Below are 20,384 nucleotides of genomic sequence, written 5' to 3' on the forward strand. Positions count from 1 at the left end.
CAGAAAAAGAAGGCATTCTCTTCTCCAGTTTTCAGAGCAGTCAGATTACTTTCTGGTCTTCACAACTGATGAGGGGGGCATTTTCTGATGTCAAGCCACCTTTCCAAAAGTTTCATTCTGTCTGCAGGGATGCCGGGCCCTGTAGGGTGACTACTGAGGTGAGATTCAATGGCATCATCACTGACTGCCAAGCATGTCACAAGACAAGTGAAGTTTCCTGCCACTGAAAAAACATGTATTTCCTCAGTTATGTAGTAAACAGGGCAAATAAACAAATACAGTTTCAAGACTGTATTTCCCACCAAAGGGGTGATAAAAATGATAAATTCCTGACACATGTCTAACATACAAATTTCAGATTCCTATTGAACATCATCAGAGAACACATTTTCTGTCTACTTAAAATTAGCACAGAGTTGGAGTGATGACCTGATGACTCTGTGGTTAAGAGCTTTGCTGCTCTTGAAAAAAAAACTCTTGAAAAAAAGTAAGTTTAGTTCACAGTCCCCATATCAGGTGCCTATAATTCTAGTTCCTGAGTGGTGAAGTATCTTTTATTTGCCAGATGTAATTGTTGTTTCACAGACTTACTGCTAAATAAGCTCACTCTGTCTAATTATTTTGTGAACTCTGGCTGGCTGGTTCAGCTATTTTGGTCCAAACTCCTCTCCAAACTGACTACTTCAGTCCAGCTTCTCTCAGCTTCTCACTGGATTATTCTGCTTGGCTTCATACTAACATTGGCAATGTGTTGTAATCTGGCTCTTTATCATGCTCTAGATTGTCCTGTCTTCACATGTTTGTAGCTTATTCTCTCTACCGCCTGTGTTTATAAAACTGTTCCACTACAACTGCCACACCTACCCACCTACTTGACCCATGTGGCTCTCTTAAGTCACCTCTCCTCTCTGTGCTGTTCTGGTAAAAGTTGCATGTATCTTATTTTTTATTTATTCTGCCAAATCTTTCTTTGTTTATTTCAATTAGATGTTACTTTCAAACATGGCTAATTCCATCTATAAATGAAACTTACAATCATTGTTTGGAAATATAGATGTATACTAAGGTCATGTCTGCATTCCAGCCAAATCATAAAGACCTAGAATGCATTAGGTTTTAACCTCTTGCTAGTGCAGCCATGTTGCTTTACTGATATTCCTTTGTAACTGGGTATTCAAGGTTCCTGTCTAACCTTTCTAGAACCCATCCACCCACACACACAGAAACACACAAAGACCCAGGTATATAACAAAATTAAAATAAAACTATATCTTCGTTTTACATTTATTTCAAATATAATTACATTATTATTCCCTCTCCCTTCCTCCCCTCCAACTACTCTCTCTTTCCTCAGTTTCCTCTAAACTTCATATACACTTTTCCTTTAACTATTATGTGAATAAATATGCAAATACAACCATACTGAATCCATAACATGCATACATATATACATATATATACACATATACATATATACATATATATACATATACATATGCATATACATATATATACACATATACACATATACATACAAACATATATATATATACCTATATGTGTGTGTGTGTGTGTGTGTGTGTGTGTGTGTGTGTGTGTGTCTGTGTTTAGGGACAACCAATGTGATATTAAATAGCAAACTAAAACTAAGAGACATACATCTTGAAAAGAGGAATATTTCCTCATCTAGTGTTGTGCCCTTCCAAAAATCCCTCCTTCCTTATTAACAGGTTCATTTGTGTTATTTTTTCTCAGGCCTTGTTTAGGCAGCCATACTCTAGAGATGTCAAGGGTGCAACTTGTTTGTCATACTTAGAAGGCACAACCTTTTATCAAACATCTTGGTACACTGGGTCTTGCAATCTTTCCATCCTCGCTTCTTTTATGTTCCTCAATAATTTTCTATAGATTCCTGTCTAAAAGAAATGCAGGGACAAACATGGAACAGAGACAGAAAGAAACACTGAACAGTGACCATTCTGACTTGGGATCCATCCCATAGGTGGGCACCAAACCCTGACACTATTACAGATGCTATCTTTCGCTTGCAGAGAGGATCTTAACATGGCTGTCCTCTCAGAGGCTCTACCCAGCAACTAAATGAGATAGATATAGGTACTTACAGCTAACCTTTGTTCTGAGGTCTTAGATGTCTGTTGAAGAGTTATGGGAAGGATAAAAGGAACTGAAGATGATGACAACCCCAAAGGAAGACCAACAGTGTCAACTAATCTGGACACTAGAGAGATCTCGAGACTAAACAACCCACCAAAGACCATACATGGGCTGGTCCAAGGCCCCAGGGACATATGTAACAGAGGACTGATATCCTTGTCTTGCCCCAATAGGAGAGGATGTGTCTAATCCTAAAGACTTGATGTATGAGAAAATGGGGATGCTCAGGGGGGCAGTCTCTCAGAGGTGAAGGGAAAGGGGAGAGGTAAAGAAGACTGAGAGGGAGGACCTAGAGGGAGGGAAATATTTGGAATATAAATAAACAAATAATTTTAAAAAAGAATTAGATATAGGAATTATGTTTTCAAAACATATTGAAAAAGTAATACCTAACTTATAAAATAATAAGAACTTGATTAAGGTTATCATAGCTGATCTTTTAGTGCTAAGCATGTTGTGCTTATAACATACAAGTAAGTCATGGGATGAGAACTATTTCAGAATATAATAATACATTTCATTTCCCACTTAACTGAAGAGGTAGGGCACGGAGAGTTTGACTGAGCTTTTCCCACACCACCTCCAGGGTGAGGGGCTGTTAGGCTGTTCTGAAGCACTGAGTCAACACTCCACAGCTGGGAAAGCACAGTCTGAGATGTGGAAAAGGTAGAGATGTTTCAGGGGTCCTCAGGCCTACCAGGAGACCAGGGTCATGGGGTTCTTGGACATCTAGGCATCACTGAGAGGCATGGAAAAGAACACAATTGGGAGCCTGCAGGCTGGGGACAGTGTCTGGTCTGGGCTGGAGGAAAAAGCTCTGGCTTTCCCCAGTGGTGATTGTCCTTAGCTTGTTGGAGGCAGTCTGAAAGTGCAGAGAGGCCTTCTAAGGGAGAAGTAAAGTGTGGCTCTGTAGCTGAATGCTTTCTCTGTGATTCCCTAAGGCAGAAATTGATGAAAGAAAGATCCTATGTTATGAACTATTTACTTGCTGTTGTAGAAAATAGATGCATACCATACCATATCCTCTTCTCAGGGTCATTATCATTTAAACCAGCATAATATTAAACCTGATTATAATAAGGTCTTTAATGTTCAAGGTATTATTTTAATAGCTTTAACCCAGTTTACAAAAATTATAAATGAATTGACATTTATTATAATGTAAGAAAAGAGAAAATAGAGACAAATCTGGTTGACACTAAATGATAAATACAATCTTTTCAAACTAGAAGTATAGTTCTGTTCTTTAGAACAGTCATATATTATCTTCTACATCCTTTTCCTTAGGTTTGTTTGTTTTATTTCATATGCTTATATATATAATATATATGTATATATATATATATATATATATATATAGCTTTGCCTTCTATCATCTATATTTAGCTAACCAAAGAACAGTAGAAAATATTTTAAATAGTTGCTTTGAAAACTATAAACTAATTACTAAATTATAGGCTTTGAATTTGCCTATAAATATCTATAATCTATCCCTTGACTATTATCAATATAAGCAATACCAAATATTTTTTCAGGAGTTATAAAAGTTGAAAATAAAAAGGGAGTTATTTCTTCATATTATTATTTTAACAGAAATACATTTCTGACACATTTTGAGTCATAAATCAGTTTTCATTCTTAACACAGCTGTGTATCATAAAACTAAAATTATTCATGTAAGAAAATTTTATTTAAAATTAATAAATGTCTTTCTTTCATAATTAAAAAAATAAACACTGCAAACAGGTAAACATATGACCTCTCCAGCCATTATAGGTGATATTGAAAGTCCAACCATTGCGGTTACGGAAATGAGATTGTTGCTAAGCAACAAGTTGTCTGTAATCTTTGAGTCTTTTGTGTCTGAGAAAAATTGAAGCAGAGAAAAGTTTGGAAAGTTAATGAGGAAGAAATGGCTTCAGTGGAAATCGATCGATAATCCACCTGACTAGAAAATCAACTATTAATGCGAACAGGAGAAGAAAGGCTACTTAAAGGTACTTGAGAGTAGATTTATTATCGCTAGGTGTGTTCAATTGTGTGCACTCCAATTCTCTGCTGTCATTTTGTCTTGTGTGTATAGCAGTGCTTTGTCCTGTTGATATTCAATAACATGCAACAACATTTCTCCCCAGTGGTTTAACAATAACCCCAAGCAATGTTTTGATCACTTCATTTCTGTATCATTTAAGAATTCAATAAGCTGTAATTGGTCTACTTTCATGACATGATTATGTGAACAGCAAAAAGCACATGGGCTTAACTGACTCCTGCTGCCTGAAAGAGTGTATCGCTGACATTGGCATTCCAGATAATCATCCCAGTAGATATTTTTTCATCTAATAGTTTCAGAGTATAGACACACTTTCTTCAACAAGCCCACACCTAATAATCCTTATAATTCTATTAAAAATTCCACTCTCTGATGACTAAGCATTTACATATATGACCCTGGAGGAGCCATTCTTAATCAAATCACATTTCCCTGCCTAGCTTTAATGGGATTTTAGCTGTATCACAATAGATAGCACAGTGGGTCTCAACATTCCTAATGCTAACAGCTCTTTAATACAGTTTCTCATACAGAGGTCACCCCAACCATAAAGTCATTTTATTGTGACATCATAGCTATAATTTTGCTACTGTTATCTATTATGCAGGGCATCTGACATGCAAACTCAAAGGGTTCATTCTCAACAGATTGAGAAATGGTGTCCAAATCTATCACAATTCCAGCACTATTTAAAAGTCCAAAGGGTCTTCTGAAACTCATGACATTTTCTCAATGAAAACTCTTGCAAAAATCAAAATTAAAAAGCAGATAACATCTTTCCAACACACAATGTTGGAAACTATGCATTACTATTCCAAAAGCAAGGAACAGGGAAAATAGTGAGAAAATACTGGGCCAAAGCAAGATAGAAAGCTATCAGGTCAACCTCCAAATTCTGCATCAGTATGCAGGCTATCGACATACACTTCTGATCTCCAACTCCTTTCAGCATTTTCACTGAAACATTCTTCTCTACCCTGTGCTGGTTCCATAACTGGTCTTCAGATTTTCTTAGCAGGTATCCCTGACTCTGCATCTCCAACATGTGTGGTCTCCAAAAGAATCTATGTTTCACGAAATGAAGACCAGGGCATCCATTCAGGGGCTACACCTATTACATACATGACCTAATTTTCTTATGGAACCAGAATTATCTTAGCCATTGGAGATTCCAGAACTCTTTCACTTTTTTTTTTCATTTTTGTGTTTTTGGCTCTAAAGACAGACCACTTGGCCAAAGCTGCCAACTTCTCCTGCTTGCTTGGGTTAGAACTTAGCACTGTAGTTCAAATACATTTCCATTAGATGTCTGCTTTTGATGGTTCTCTTCACTTCTCTTACGTGTCCAGACAGGAGCCTAGCATAACAATCCTCTGAGTGCCCCACCCAGCAGCCTATGGGAGCATATGCTGTGACTCACAGCTAAACATTAGATGGATATCAAGGAGTCCTGTGGAAGAGTCAGGAGAAGAACTGAATGACCAGAAGAGACTAATAGAGTCAAATAACCAGGTCCTTTGGGGACTCCCAAAGACTCAACTAACAATCAAAGAGTGAGTATGGACTGGAATTAGCCCTACCCTCACCCCCCCCCGATGCCATTGCATATATGTAGCAGATGTGCAGCTTGGTCTTCATGTGGATTCCCCCAACAACTGAAATTTGTTGCCTGCCTGTGGATCCCATTTCCCTAACTGAGCACTTCAGTGAGTAGGATGTGCGTAGTCCTACATTGATCAATGTGGAAGGTGGATGGAACCCAGAAGAGACTTTCCTTTCTCAGAGAAGAAGGAGAGGAGGAGTAGTAAAGAGCTGGGAGGCAGGCTGAGAGGAAAAGGGTGATAACATTGGTGTGTAAAGTGAATATATTAACTTATAAATGTCACATTAAAACACATTAATGGAAAGCTACAGGCGAAGGTTAAAAACAGGGCCTCTAATTTTGGAATTATAAATAAGATATTGCCAAATCATATAGCCATATTCTCAAGTAGCTGCAGACAAAAACACAAAGCACAAGTACACACATTAGGATATTTTCACATTTTTTGCATGCTAATCTGGTGCGCAAAGGGGGGTCTTAGGTCAATGGTCAAATAATGATGGAGATCTTAAAGAAGCCAGGTATTTTCAGAGAAATGAAGAAGTATCCAGGAGTCTCAAGAGAGAGGCAAAGATTAAAACAGAGACTGAAGGAACACCCATTCAGAGTCTGCCCCACATGTGGCCCATACATATATAGCCACCCAATTAGACAAGATGGATGAAGCAAAGAAGTGCAGACCGACAGGAGCCGGATGTAGATCGCTCCTAAGAGACACAGCCAGAATACAGCAAATACAGAGGCGAATGCCAGCAGCAAACCACTGAACTGAGAATAGGACCCCCGTTGAAGGAATCAGAGAAAGAACTGGAAGAGCTTGAAGGGGCTCGAGACTCCATATGTACAACAATGCCAAGCAACCAGAGCTTCCAGGGACTAAGCCCCTACCCAAAGACTATACATGGACTGACCCTGGACTCTGACCTCATAGGTAGCAATGCATATCCTAGTAAGAGCACCAGTGGAAGGGGAAGCCCTGGGTCCTGCTAAGACTGAACCCCCAGTGAACTAGACTGGTGGGGGGAGGGCGGCAATGGGGGGAGGGTTGGGAGGGGAACACCCATAAGGAAGGGGAGGGGGGAGGGGGATGTTTGCCCGGATACTGGGAAAGGGAATAACACTTGAAATGTATATAAGAAATACTCAAGTTAATAAAAAAAATATAATAAAAAAAGAATAAAGTTAGTTAGTGAAATGATTAAAGGAGTTTAAGGGGCTTGCAACCCCATAAGAACAACAATACCAACCAACCAGAGCTCCCCGGAACTAAATCACTACCCAAAGACTACACATGAACAGATCCATTGCTCCTGCTCCTTGTTGGGCACCAGTGGAAGGAGAAGCCTTTGGACCTGCCAAGGCTGGACCCCCTAGTGTAGAGAAATATCAGGGCAAAGAGGATGACTGAAGGGGTAGTTGGTTGGGGAAAGGGAACACCCTCATAGAAGAAGGGCTCCCCCTTCAGGGATGAGATAGGGCGGTTATGGACAGGAAACCAGGAAAGGGAATAACATTTGAAATGTAAATAACCCCCCCAAAAAAAGGTTAGTTAACACATCTTTCTAAGGTACCTAAATGGAAACTGAGGAAGAGCACCTGTGATGTATTACATTACAGTTGCTTTCTTCTTTTCCCACTTATATATTATCCTAGAATTTCTATTGTTATGATGAGATAGCATAACCATGAAAAATTTCATAAAGAAAAACATTTAACTGGGGCTAGTTTACAATTCAGTGGTTTAGTCCATTATTGTGATGGAAGGAAGAAAGGTGGCATGGAGACAGATATGGTGCTGGTGAGGTAGCTGAGATTCCCATATCTGGGTTAACAGGGAGCAGGAAAACTCTGTAATGCTATAGCTAGAATTGAGCAAGCATCAGACCTCAAAGACTGCCTCCACAGTGTCACATTTTCTCCAGCAACACTGCAGCTATTCCAACAACATCACATTGCCTACCTGTCAGTACCTATGAACTTATGGGGGCAATCCATTTCCTTTCAAACAAATATATATATATATATATATATATATATATATATATATATATATATATATATAATTTTCTTGATATTGTGAGAGGAAAGCATGCTCAGTACCCCACACAGAGTTAAATAAACAGCATTTAATACATAAAGTGTGATACTTTCTTTTACCCCATCTATATCTTTATTATTTCAAATAAAAATACATATTAAAAACAATGCAGGAGGTAGAGAGACAGTTCAGTTGAGAACAGCACTTGTTCTGTAAGCTTAAAAATGACAGTTTATTATCATAGAACCCACAAAAGAAAAGAAAAAATCTAGCTGTTGTCATATACAGCTGTAACTCCAATAATCAGAGGTAAGTAGAGACAGGAGGATGACTGAGGCCCACTGTCCAGCCAGCTTAGCAAAAAGATAATTAGCTATAGGTTCATAAACTTTAAAAAGATATAAGAGAGAATTTTAAACACACACACACACTCACACACAAATACATGATTAATAATAATTTGTAAAATTGTATATACATGAATAAAAGAAATGTTAGAATGAACTCTCAAATTTGGGGTCAAAAAGAAAGGAGGGAGGGAGGACAAGAGAGTGAGGGAGAGAGAAAGAGAGAGAGAGAAAGAGAGAGAGAGGAAACAAAGAAAGAAAAAGAATGAAATTACATGAAGCCAATGACCCTCAAGACACCGCTGATGTCCAAAGAAAACCAGTGTCATCTGTATTATCTTTTATCAGATTGTTGGTCAATGGCTTCATATAAAACTCTAAAAACTATTGTGGTCTAGTACTATTTCTCTTTTTTTTAGCCCCAATAACTTCAAATTTAGATACTGTTGAAGACATCACATATTTAGTTAGCAGATATTGAGCAATAAAGCTGGATCAATTAGGAACTTTCATTTCTACTTGGTAGTATTCATAGTGCTAGATGTTTCTTTGCATCTACCAGGGGAGAAAGGTTATAATGAATCTCATTCATCTGTGAGCCCTGGTAACTAGAGTACTGACTGCTCTGGTATTCCCACCACTGCAACAAAAGCATAAAATATTATGGGAGTAACCAACCACTTTCAAATGAAATAAAGACAGTTCAATAAGTTGTGCTGCACACCTTGTATTCTTAATTGTTTCCAAAACCTCTAGGTCTAGGAGAAAACCTAGGATTAATATTCTAATAAGTAGACATAGCACTAGATTATCCTCCTCTTCCTCCTCTTTCTCCTCCTTCTTAAGTCAGGGTTTCTCTTTGTAACCTTAGCTTTTCTGGAATTTACTTATAGAGCAGGTCAACCACAAACTCAGAAATCTGTTTGCATCTGCCTTCCAAGTGCTGGGATTAAAGGCATGCCGACCAGTACTGTTCAGCTTTAAGTTCTTGACTTTATTCCCACATAGTAATTTATCTCTCACTTCTCATAAGGGAAACTTGTCTCCAATAAGTAGCAAATAACACAGAAACTATTAACTGACCATCCTCCAAAGATAGACTAGCTATGACATCCTGAGCTCTAATTAGTACATATTTTCACAAACCTTACATACAAGGAAGGCTTAGTATCATCACAGAATATAAGGTTAGGAAAAGTGTAAGAATTAGAAGGAGTGTATGTCTGTAATGAATAGGTATATGCCAGACATGCAAACTTATTGTCATGAGAGCTTACAATAGATGAGACTTATAAGATCAATCCATGCAAAATTGCAGAAAAAAATGGTGGTGGTCTCATGAAATCTTTCATTCCAAGAAACTCTTAAGAGTTCATAACTGCTGAGAGGTAAGCAATTTTTTCCTTGGGGATGCCACTTGGGTGAGGAAACCCAAGCTCCAGTAAATAGTCTTATAGCCATGCACATAAAGGCAGCAATAATGGACTCAGTGGTATTAATCATTAGAATTAAATTTTAAGATAAAGTTGAAAAGTCATTAGAAGAGAAATTGAAGAGGTGATAATGAATGGTTGATTGAATCCAAACACATTCTATTCATGCATGAATACCAGATAAGCTAATTATTCAAAATGTAAAAGCAACTAGAATATGTTACTCCAAGTCTTCATACATTCAGTAAAGATTCTTTTTTCGTGAGTCTTGGGTTGACCCTGATTCTGAATTACATGCAACAATTTCATACTTCTTATTACACAGAAAACTTACTACAATGGTGGTTCTAATTTAACTGTTGTGAATAATGCAGCAATAAACACACATTATGAAGTGACTGTTTCTGGATATACCAAGTGTTGCTGACTCACATGGTATTGTATTGACACTCACGTGGTGTTTGCTAAGGTAAAACCTATGAGAGGACAGATTATGTTTGCAAACAATATAATTAGAACTAAATAGACTGTGACAGCATGCTTGCATAGCTAGCTTTGCAACATTTCATTGGTCTTGCACCTTTGTTGATCTTTACTTCATTGAAAGAGGCACAGCAAAGAACTTATCCTGATGTCCCAACTAACCACTTCCAATGTTTCATGCCAATTCTGTGGAGGCCTGGCTGTTTTTGTTGAATTATGCCACCCTTGATGATTCATGACATCATGATTCTATCCTGACACTATCTGACATGGCTGCTGGTAACTGGTATCTTGACAAACTGAGATTGGAATCACCTCAAAGAACTACTTCTGAAAAGTACACAATCCCTTGTTCTATATGCCGTCTTTTCTCCCCATCCTTGGATAGTGGGCTAGAAGCAGGTGTTATAGAATTTAAGAACCCTTATTAAAAGTAGGCCTTAAAAAATTTAAGCCTACATATGTACAAGTGTTTTTCATTTATACATTGAATTTGAAGTTTTGTACAAACACAAAAAAAGAGGTATAACTGGGTCCTGTTGCCTGCTTCTGTAAGTAATTTAAAGTCCTTCCATACTGATTTCCATAATCCCTGAAATGATTTATAGTCCAACTAGTAGAAGGGCACATTTAATTCCCATCTTCACTAATATTTATTGTTATTTGATATATTTTCTTCACACATTAATTCTAATTGTAATGATATACAACCTAAGTGTGGTGGATAGAGTAGTTGAAAATATTTTCTGTATTTATTCACCATCTCCTTTTATCTTTTTTGAACTCTCTAGTAATTTCGTCAGCCAAATAACCCCCCTTCCCCTTTTTATTTGTCTTAGTTAGGGTTTCCATTGTTGTGAAGAGATACTATGACCAAAGCAACTCGTATAAAGGACAACACTTAATTGGAGCAAGATTACAGAGATATGGGTTAAGTTCATTATCATTATGGTGGAAAGCATGCAGCATCCAGGCAGAAAAGATGCTGGAGTACCCTAGAGTTCTATATCTTGATGCAAAGGCAGTCAGGAGGAGACTCTTCTATACTGGGCAGAGCTTGAGAATCAGAACCCTCAACACCCACACAATGATGTCCTTCCTTCAACAAGACCACACCTATTCCAATAAGGCCAAACTTCCTAATAATGCCACTGCCTGTGAGCCAAGCATTCAAAAACATGAATTTATGGGGGTGAAGTCTATTCACACTACCACAGAATTAATTGTTATTTAGGTGTTTTTGGTTTCTTTTATGTTTTTGATAAGCCTCAAGAAGATGTGTAGATGCTAAAAATTTTTATGTAGTCCATGTTCTTACTCCCTTTCAGCAACTGCTTCCTGTGCTGTGAAAACACGTTTAACTTCATAAAGCCCCTTTGGTTATTTCTTCAAAGTCTTTGCAGAGTGGTTAGAGCCCTACCAATAAAATGATTACAACTGTTTTCAATACTTTTTACGCTAACAGTTATAGAATTTCAGGCCTTATTTTGTATATGTGATCAATTTGAGACTCGCGTTCTCGCAAGGACAATAAAACAAATCTAGTTTCAGCAACAAATGTCATTTCTAAAGTGGCTGAGTTTCTGACAAAACTAAGAATATGAAGCATAAATTTTAAAGTTTTAATTATTATTTCAATATCGTTAACCAAACAAGTTTTCCCAAAGTAGTACATCAGTGATTAATGGAAGTTTGAATAAATTTCTAGGAAGGGGGTGTCAAAAAACAAACTAAAGCACAGAAAGCCGAACATCGAAGATAAGACATAACACATAAGATTATATATTGGAAAAAGCTTGATAGGCAACAGGGCATGCCTTATGTCCCCCACTCTGGTTCCACTTGCGTAAGGACTATGCGTTTAGTAGCCTCCACTGCAGAAAAAGGGAGCATATTAAAACTTTATTCCATGTAAATCCTATGTCTATATGATTTCCTAATGTCACTTCTTCAGATGATAAAATTGAAGTTTACACACCTCAAGAAATTAAAACATGCAATACCAGTTTGTCACATGATAAAGGAAAGAGGTAGAGTTGGGAGGATTCAAACTGTAGAGCGTTTGGGCATTGTAGAACTTTCCTTAACAAAGAATTAAAATGTTTTCCCCAACTACTTTATTAATATGTTAACCTCCAAGTCCACATATTTTACCTTTGTTAGTACTTCCTAATTCATTCTTACATCTCGATATCTATGTAGAGTATATTCCTTTGACTCACTGAAATCATTACATGATGAGATGTTGTTTTAATACTGTCATTTAAATGAAACAACCCATTGTGGTCGAAGAGAATCTCTATTTATTGAAACTAAATTTACCTTTAAATAGGGTATTTGCTAAACCAATCAATATAATCCACAAAACACATAATATAGAAATATACTAAATCTGAAATTTGTGATTAATTTTAAGATTTTAAAATTTCATAGACATACAGTTTATGTTAAAAATCAATAATTTTGCATTCTTAAACTGGCAGCTCTATCTCCTTTTCTATGTCTTTTTATTTGCAAGTGATCTCATGTGAGTTTTGTAAAGCAGCTTCTCTTTCATACTGAGACACATGTATCATAAAAGACTTAAAAGAGTTATATTATTTTCTTCAAAATGGATGTGAAGGAGAGATTGTTTGCCAAGAATGTAATAAGGCATGATGGTCCCTCACTATGAACACAGCACTTGCAAGTGAGTGCAGGAAGACTCAGAATTTCAAATCCAGCCTGAACTACACACCCAGTTCAAGGTCAGCATGGCTGTACTTCCCTGCCTCAAGAGAAGGAAGAGATGAAGGAAAGAGAAAGAGAGGAAGGAAATCCAATGACTCCTCTACCTGAGGATCCATCCCATATAGAGTCAGCAATCCCAGACACTTTTGTGGGTGCCAAGAAGTGTTTCCTGACAGGAGCCTGATATAGCTCTCTTCTGAGAGGCTCTGTCAGAGCATGACAAATACAGAGGCTGATGCTCACAGTCAACCATTCAACTGAAAATGGGGTCCCCAATGGAGGAGTTAGGGAAAGGACTTAAGGAGACGAATGGGTTTGCAACCACATAAGAACAATAACGATAACAACCAATCAAACCCCACAGAACTCCCAGGGACTAAACCACCATCCAAAAAGTACACTGGAATAGACCCATGGCTCCAGTCACATATATAGCCGAGGATGGCCTCATTGGGCATCAGTGGAAGGAAAGGACCTTGGTCCTGTCAAGGCTCGATGCCCCAATGTAGGGAAATGCCAGGGCAGGGAGGTGAGAGTGAGTGGGTGGGTTGGTGGGAGCACCCTCATAAAATCAGGGGAAAGCAGGATGAAGATAGGGGATTTATCAAGGGAAAACCAGAAAAGGGGATAGTATTTGAAATCTAAATTTTAAAATCCAATTTAAAAAAAAAAAGAGGAGATGGAGAGTTGGGAGACTCTAGCACATTGCCTTGTTCTTTTGCTTAGGACATTTGGTTACTCACTTAAAATTTTACTTTTATTTTTCAAATGAATCTCAACATCCTACTTTCCAAAACACTGGAGTCTTTCTTAACTTAATTTTCCTTCCTTCATTTCTTTTTTATTCTTTTTCCTGTCACTAGCGTTAGAATTGTTCACCCTTTTCAGTTCTCTCAATCATGTAGTCATATGATCATATAATAAACATATTTTTATCATTAGTGAAGAAATTAAGATCTTTTATTTTTTGAGACAAGGGTCTTTGTACATAGCTGTGGCTGTCCTAGAACTCACTATGTATGTCATGCTGACCTTAAACTCAGAAATCCAACTACCTTTGCCTCCTGAGTGCTGCAACTAAAGCAGTGCACCACCATGCCCAGCAAAATTGACAATTTAGAACTTTATAAAATGGCTGCTTTCATTTTTCTTAACATGGTTAATGCATATAACCTAATTTTACTTATCACAGCTACAAATTTCATGGCAAAATGCATTTTTTGTCTTTATCTTGATGTGGTGATTCCTACATAAATGTATTTTTTTTTGTAAGATACAGTAGGTACGTTTCCCACTGATATAAAACAACATTCTACTGAATGTGCTATCATTTTAAGACAAGTTTATGAGATGTAAATTTTAAATATCAAATGTGATTAAATGTTTTTATATCCATTTGTATTTTAAAAGTATGTGTCACATCTTTTCTCAAAGACTGTTCTTTTCTTACCTAACATAGGAAAATAAGTTGTGTTTTCTTTTTTAAAGAAAAATGCTGGTCTTGACTTAGATTAGTGAGAAAGGAAATAAGCACAACTGCTTTGATGATATATTGCGGCAATGCATCATCAGAGCACTGCTCATGTGATAAACTACAATATTAGTGTAATACATCATCAAGAGTGCTGTCACTCTAAAAAAGTATTGGTGTAATACATCAGCAGTCATCACCACGCACAACCACATCCAGCAGTGTTTAAGGAATTTTATTGTGCTGCCATATGTTAAGATGAAGTAACACCTTCTTAAACATGAGCCTAATAGAACAATGTTAAAACTGTCTTGAGAAACGAATTTCTGTCTTCAAGTTTCATTACATCTCTAGCCTTTTGGTAACTTAGTGTTTAATGTTCACAAATTTATACCATCAGTGCTAGCATTCGGAAAACTAGCCTAGTCTCTAGCCTTCTCTTCTCCAGTTTCCATATTGAAAGCTCTCTGTTCTTTAAGAAGAGGCTGTGTGAAAAACAATTAATGGACACTAGATTGACATGTCTACTGAACAGCCAGTTTTGTCATTTAAATGTTTACATTTTGAGAATATAACACTGAAGTACGCTATTTACATCATTTCCACTTCTGTCTCTCCTCATTAGACCCCTTTCTTACTCCTCAATGTTTATGACTTTTTAAAAGTCAGTAATTATTATAGTTACACATACATATATGTACCTGTATATGTACATACATCAATTATATAGACAGTGTGTATGTGTGCATACCTCCTCCTCTCCTCGTTCCCTCTTCCTCTCTCTCTCTCTCTCCCTCTCTCTGTTTCCCTCCCTCCCTCTTTCCCTCTCTCTCTCTTTCTCTCTCTCTGTCTCTGTCTCTGTCTCTCTTCTCACACACACACACATAAACACACACACACATACACACACACACACACACACACACACACACACCCTACCAAGCCCATGTAGCTTTCTGTTTACATACATGTATTTATGGATACCCAGTTGGAATGGTAGAACATTTCCGTGAGCTCACTGGTAGTCTAAAAAAGTCTGATATTTCCTTCTAGCAGCCTATAGCCCTTTACTGAGAAGTGAAGACTTGTAAAACTTTCCCAATCAATATAAGATGGTCTTCTTACAACAGTTTTTAGTATTACATACAAGATTTTCAGAAAATGAAATGAGAAACATTGAGGATATTTGGCATGTGTCTTATGAAAACTATCTCATACTATCAAAAATTCCTTATTATAATATGCTGTGAAGACATTCTTATCTAATCTTATTTTCTGTGAAGACATTTTTATTTAATTATGTGAATATATTTTTTTCCTGGAGAATTAAGTATCTACATTCATTACTTCTAGTTTTTTTCTGTAGGATTGAACATTATTTTTATTATCATGATCCAATATTCTGGATGACTTGCATTCATTTGTATACCTTTCTTCCCACATTTTCAAAAGGATTTTCCTCATCTCACCTGAAGAATATTTGATTATAAATGGGGATGTCATGGAATTACATCTAGTATTGAAGGTGGATCTTGCACTGTATGCCATTTACCTTGCATTCCAGCTATGATGATAAGAGAAAGATTTGAATGAACTAGGTATCAGATAAATTTGCATTCTGAAGGGCTTATTATTGTAGATAACATGACTATTTAGAAGCATAGATAGGTATAGGTAAACAACATACAATATTCTAGCAGTTATTGAATATAAATTTCAGGTAAATATGCAACCATCATATTTTTGCTCTCTTTTATATATATATATTATATTATACTCAATTACATATATTTGTATTATATATATTGAATTAATATATTCCTTAAACATATTATACATGATACCTAGTTCATTCATATTATATATATGAATGCTTATCCCTAATGCTTCCCAGCAAAAAAATACTGTACAGCTATTTTGCAACAACATATTAAAATTCAGGAACAACTTCTTAAGTTAGTAATTGTTCTTTCCTTTGTTTTATCATCAGTAGTTTAGTTACTTATCCACTCCCTTTACATTCCTTTCAAAGCTGTTCTTGTTTCTCTTTATCCACCCCTCATACAGGTCCTTTTCCTTTCCCTACCTCCCCTTGTCTTTTGAGAACAGGGGAGGCATCCTCTGGTTATTACCCTTCCCTGACCTACCAAGGCATGCAGGCCTAAGAACATCTTCTCCCACTGAGGCCAGACAATTCTGCTCAGTTAGGGTAACAAGATCTCCAGGCACGTAACAGATTCAGGAACAGTTCCTGCTCCATTTAGGGACCCTCATGAATACAAATTTCCTTATGTAAAGAGGGTGGGCAAGGTCGAAGCCAGTCTTGCTCTTTGCTTGGTTGTTCAGTCTCTGTGAAAGTCCAAAGGTCGAGGTTAATTGATGCTGTTGTGTAGAGAGCTGCGACGTGCCACGCCTCAAAGATGGCGCTGGATTCCGCCTTCCACCCTCCCAACAGTGACCGCTCCTTGCAGTAAACAAGTCCTTATTTGGCTATGTCTGCCTGGTCCACTAGCTTCTGCATAGTGACAGCCTATCTACATGACCCACGTGGCTTGCTAGGACTGGCCAGTGCTAGCTATTTAAGTATGGTGCAGGGCGTTCCCCGGGAAGAGAGAGCCAGAAGAGAGAGAGAGTCAGAAGGTTTTATCAAGGTTCTTGAGTAAAACTGCTTGAAGAAGATCTCCTGTGGTCATGTCTTCCTTGCTGGTCGAGGTTGAGCGCGGCAAGTGGTGGCCCGTACGGGGAACTCCTCAAATCCACCGTAAAGGGACTCAACTCTCTCCGAGATCAGAACTTCTTGCAGTCAGGGCAGCGCTGGAAAGTTCCCAAGGTAAGGTGGGACAATAAGGGCCACGGAAAATAAGTGACTATAAAGTCTCAGGGTAGTGAGCAAGTAAAGTTCACAGTAACAGCGAACCAAAAGTAAAGTTTGCGGTAACAGTGAACTGAAAGTAAAATTCGCGGTAGCAGCAAACCGAAAGTAGCAAGACGCACGGTGAATTTAGCCTTAGCAGCATAGAAAGTTTTTGTCATGGGGACCTCAGAGTCTCTTCCAATTTTTCTGGCTCTTCAAGAGCTGTTTGAGCAAAAGAAGCTAAAAATAAAAAGAAGCACCATAGAGAGATTTTTGAGTGAATGCAATGCCATTGCACCCTGGTTCGCAGCCTCTGGTAATCTCATGGTGGCAAGCTGGGACAAGTTAGAGAAAGACCTTGATTTTGCCCGGGAACAGGAGACTCTAAGACCTGGGGTCCGTCCAGTATGGCGCTTAGTACATAGCTGCCTTGAGGATCAGAAATGTTGTCAGGCAGCTATAGAGAAGGGGCAAGCTGCCCTAGAAATGCTTCAAGAGGAGAGGTCAGAAAAGCAGGGAAGCGCAAAGGAGACAGACTCAGAAAAGACAGATACAGAGGAGGAAACAGATGAAACAGATTCAGAAGAAGAGTTACAAGAGTTGATAGATCAAATGCGGAAACAGTCTCTAAGGAATAGACAGAAGAAGAAAAGGAAAAAGCCTAAAATGGTGGAGGAACCTCCTGGGCAGTTCCCCTCGGCTCCTCCTCCCTGCAGTGTTGTAGAGGGAGGAAGTAGAGTTTCGGGTAGTACATTCTGCCCCAAAGTGTGGAAGGCAGACTGCACAGAACTACATCTGGCCTATCCTGTTTTGTGGATGCTAATCAACAAAGGTATCATGAGCCTTTAGACTTTAAGGTGATCAAGTCCCTGGCAGAATCAGTCAGGACATATGGCATTACAGCCTCATTTACTGTAGCTCAGGTTGAGGCCTTACACAGATTTTGCATGACTCCTAGTGATTGGACTAACCTTGCTCGGGCCTGTCTTAGTCCGGGACAGTATTTGGACTGGAAAGCTTTTCTTATTGAGTTTGCCAATGAACAGGCTGCCGCTAATATGGCAGCGGGGGACGGCCAGGCTGCCTGGGATAGGGATATGCTGCTGGGTCAGGGACACTTTGCCAATGCTCAGACAGGGTATCCAGGACAGGTTTACCAGCAGATTAATGAAGTTGCAACAAAGGCATGGAAATCCTTACCTAATAAGGGAGAAGTGAGTGGAAACCTCACCAAGATCCTTCAAGGACCTATGGAGCCATTCTCTGACTTTGTAGCCCAATTAGTAGAAGCAGCGGGGAAAGTCTTTGGAGACCCCGATACTGCTATGCTCTTGATTAAACAGTTGGCCTATGAACAGTGCACAAGGGAATGCCGAGCTACTATCACTCCTTACAAGAACAAGGGACTTGAAGCTTGGATGAAGGTCTGTAGAGAATAGGGGGACCTTTGACTAATGCTGGACTTGCGGCTGCTGTTATGCAGATGATGCAGAAAAAAGGAGGAAGCTCAGGAGCGTGTTTTAAATGTGATAAACAGGGGCACCTAAAAAGGCAATGTCCAGAAAGGGGAAGTCTAGTTAGTACAGGAAGTGGCCAATGCCCAAGGCAACCAGGGCTGTGCCCCAAGTGCAAAAAGGGGAATCATTGGGCTAATGAATGCCGCTCGGTAAAAGACATCAATGGGCAGCCTCTCAGCTCGGGCTTTGGTGGAGCACTACCAAAAAATGGACAGCGGGGCCCCCAACCTCACGGCCCACAAATATATGGGGCAGTCGTGAATCAGGATGTAGAACAGAGTCACGAGAGATGGCCTTCCCTTCACCATCCGAGGGGCCAAGGAGAGCCACTAAAGGCTCCGCAGGACTGGACCTCCGCTCCACCACCAGACTCAAACTAACTCCTAGGATGGGGGTCCAGTTGATAGAAACTGATTTTAAAGGACCCCTTGAGCCTGGCACAGTTGGGTTACTTATAGGGAGATCATCTACAGCTTTAAGAGGACTACATGTCCATCCAGGGGTTATTGACCCAGATTATACCGGGGTTGTCAAGATCATGGTAGAATCACCAAAAGGAACTACTGCTATTTCCCCTGGAGATAGAATAGCTCAGTTGTTACTTTTGCCTAGCCTTCATGAAAAATTTGCCACCCAGTCTAGAGAGAGGGGAGAGAAGGGTTTTGGTTCCACAGGCTCCGACCTTACATATTTAGCTTTGGGTTTAGACCAACGCCCAGTAATGGAGCTAAGGATAGATGGTAAAAGGATCCTAGGACTGTTGGATACAGGGGCCGATAGAAGTATAATAGCTAAGAAAGATTGGCCCTCTGGTTGGCCAGTACAGGCCTCATCTCAAACATTACAAGGTCTCAGTTATACAAGAGCTCCTGATATGAGTACAAGACAATTGAGTTGGAGCGATCAAGAAGGGCATTCAGGAGTTATGCAACCCTATGTATTGGATTTTCCCATTTCCCTTTGGGGAAGGGATCTGTTGAAAGACATGGGTTTCAAATTGATCAATGATTATTCTGAGACTTCACAAAAGATTATGAAAAATATGGGCTATTTTCCTGGTAAAGGAATAGGGAAATATCTACAGGGTAGGACTAGCCCTATAACTGCCCAACAGAGAGAAGGGAATCAGGACCTGGGTTTTTCCTAGGGGCCGCTGAGGAAGGCATTCCCATTACCTGGAAAACAGAGGAATCTGTGTGGGTTCCTCAGTGGCCACTTTCCTCTGAGAAGCTTGCGGCAGCTAAAGCCCTGGTAGATGAACAGCTGGCTATGAAGCATATAAAACCATCAGTGTCACCTTGGAATACCCCAATATTTGTGATTAAAAAGAAGTCAGGGAAATGGAGACTGTTGCATGATTTATGAGTTATTAATCAACAGATGCAAATCATGGGCCCAGTGCAATGCGGGCTTCCTCTTTTATCCTCTCTACCAGCCTGTTGGCCTGTTGTAGTGATTGATATAAAAGATTGCTTTTTCTCCATACCTCTTTGTCCAAGGGATAGTGAAAGATTTGCTTTTACTGTTCCATCATGCAATCATGAAGAACCTAATCAAAGATATGAATGGGTGGTTTTACCACAAGGTATGGCCAATAGCCCTACTATGTGTCAACATTTTGTGGGCAATGCCATCGCCCCATTAAGACAGAAGTTTCCCGCACTGAGATGCATACATTTT

The 20,384-nt window shown here is 38.8% G+C and overlaps 1 protein-coding gene across 1 annotated transcript; it reads left to right on the top strand.

Annotated features, from left to right (window-relative positions):
* The first annotated feature begins 18,134 nt into the window (after window positions 1-18,134).
* LOC148005744 (endogenous retrovirus group K member 10 Gag polyprotein-like) lies at window positions 18,135-19,084 on the top strand. Its single transcript, XM_087551791.1, has 2 exons — window positions 18,135-18,611; window positions 18,671-19,084. The coding sequence occupies exons 1-2, from the start codon at window positions 18,135-18,137 to the stop codon at window positions 19,082-19,084; spliced, it is 891 nt and encodes a 296-aa protein (XP_087407917.1).
* Window positions 19,085-20,384: the final 1,300 nt, after the last annotated feature.

The sequence above is a fragment of the Rattus norvegicus genome, chromosome 5, assembly GCF_021556685.1.
Source record: "Rattus norvegicus strain SHRSP/BbbUtx chromosome 5, alternate assembly SHRSP_T2T, whole genome shotgun sequence".
Lineage (NCBI taxonomy): Eukaryota > Metazoa > Chordata > Mammalia > Rodentia > Muridae > Rattus > Rattus norvegicus.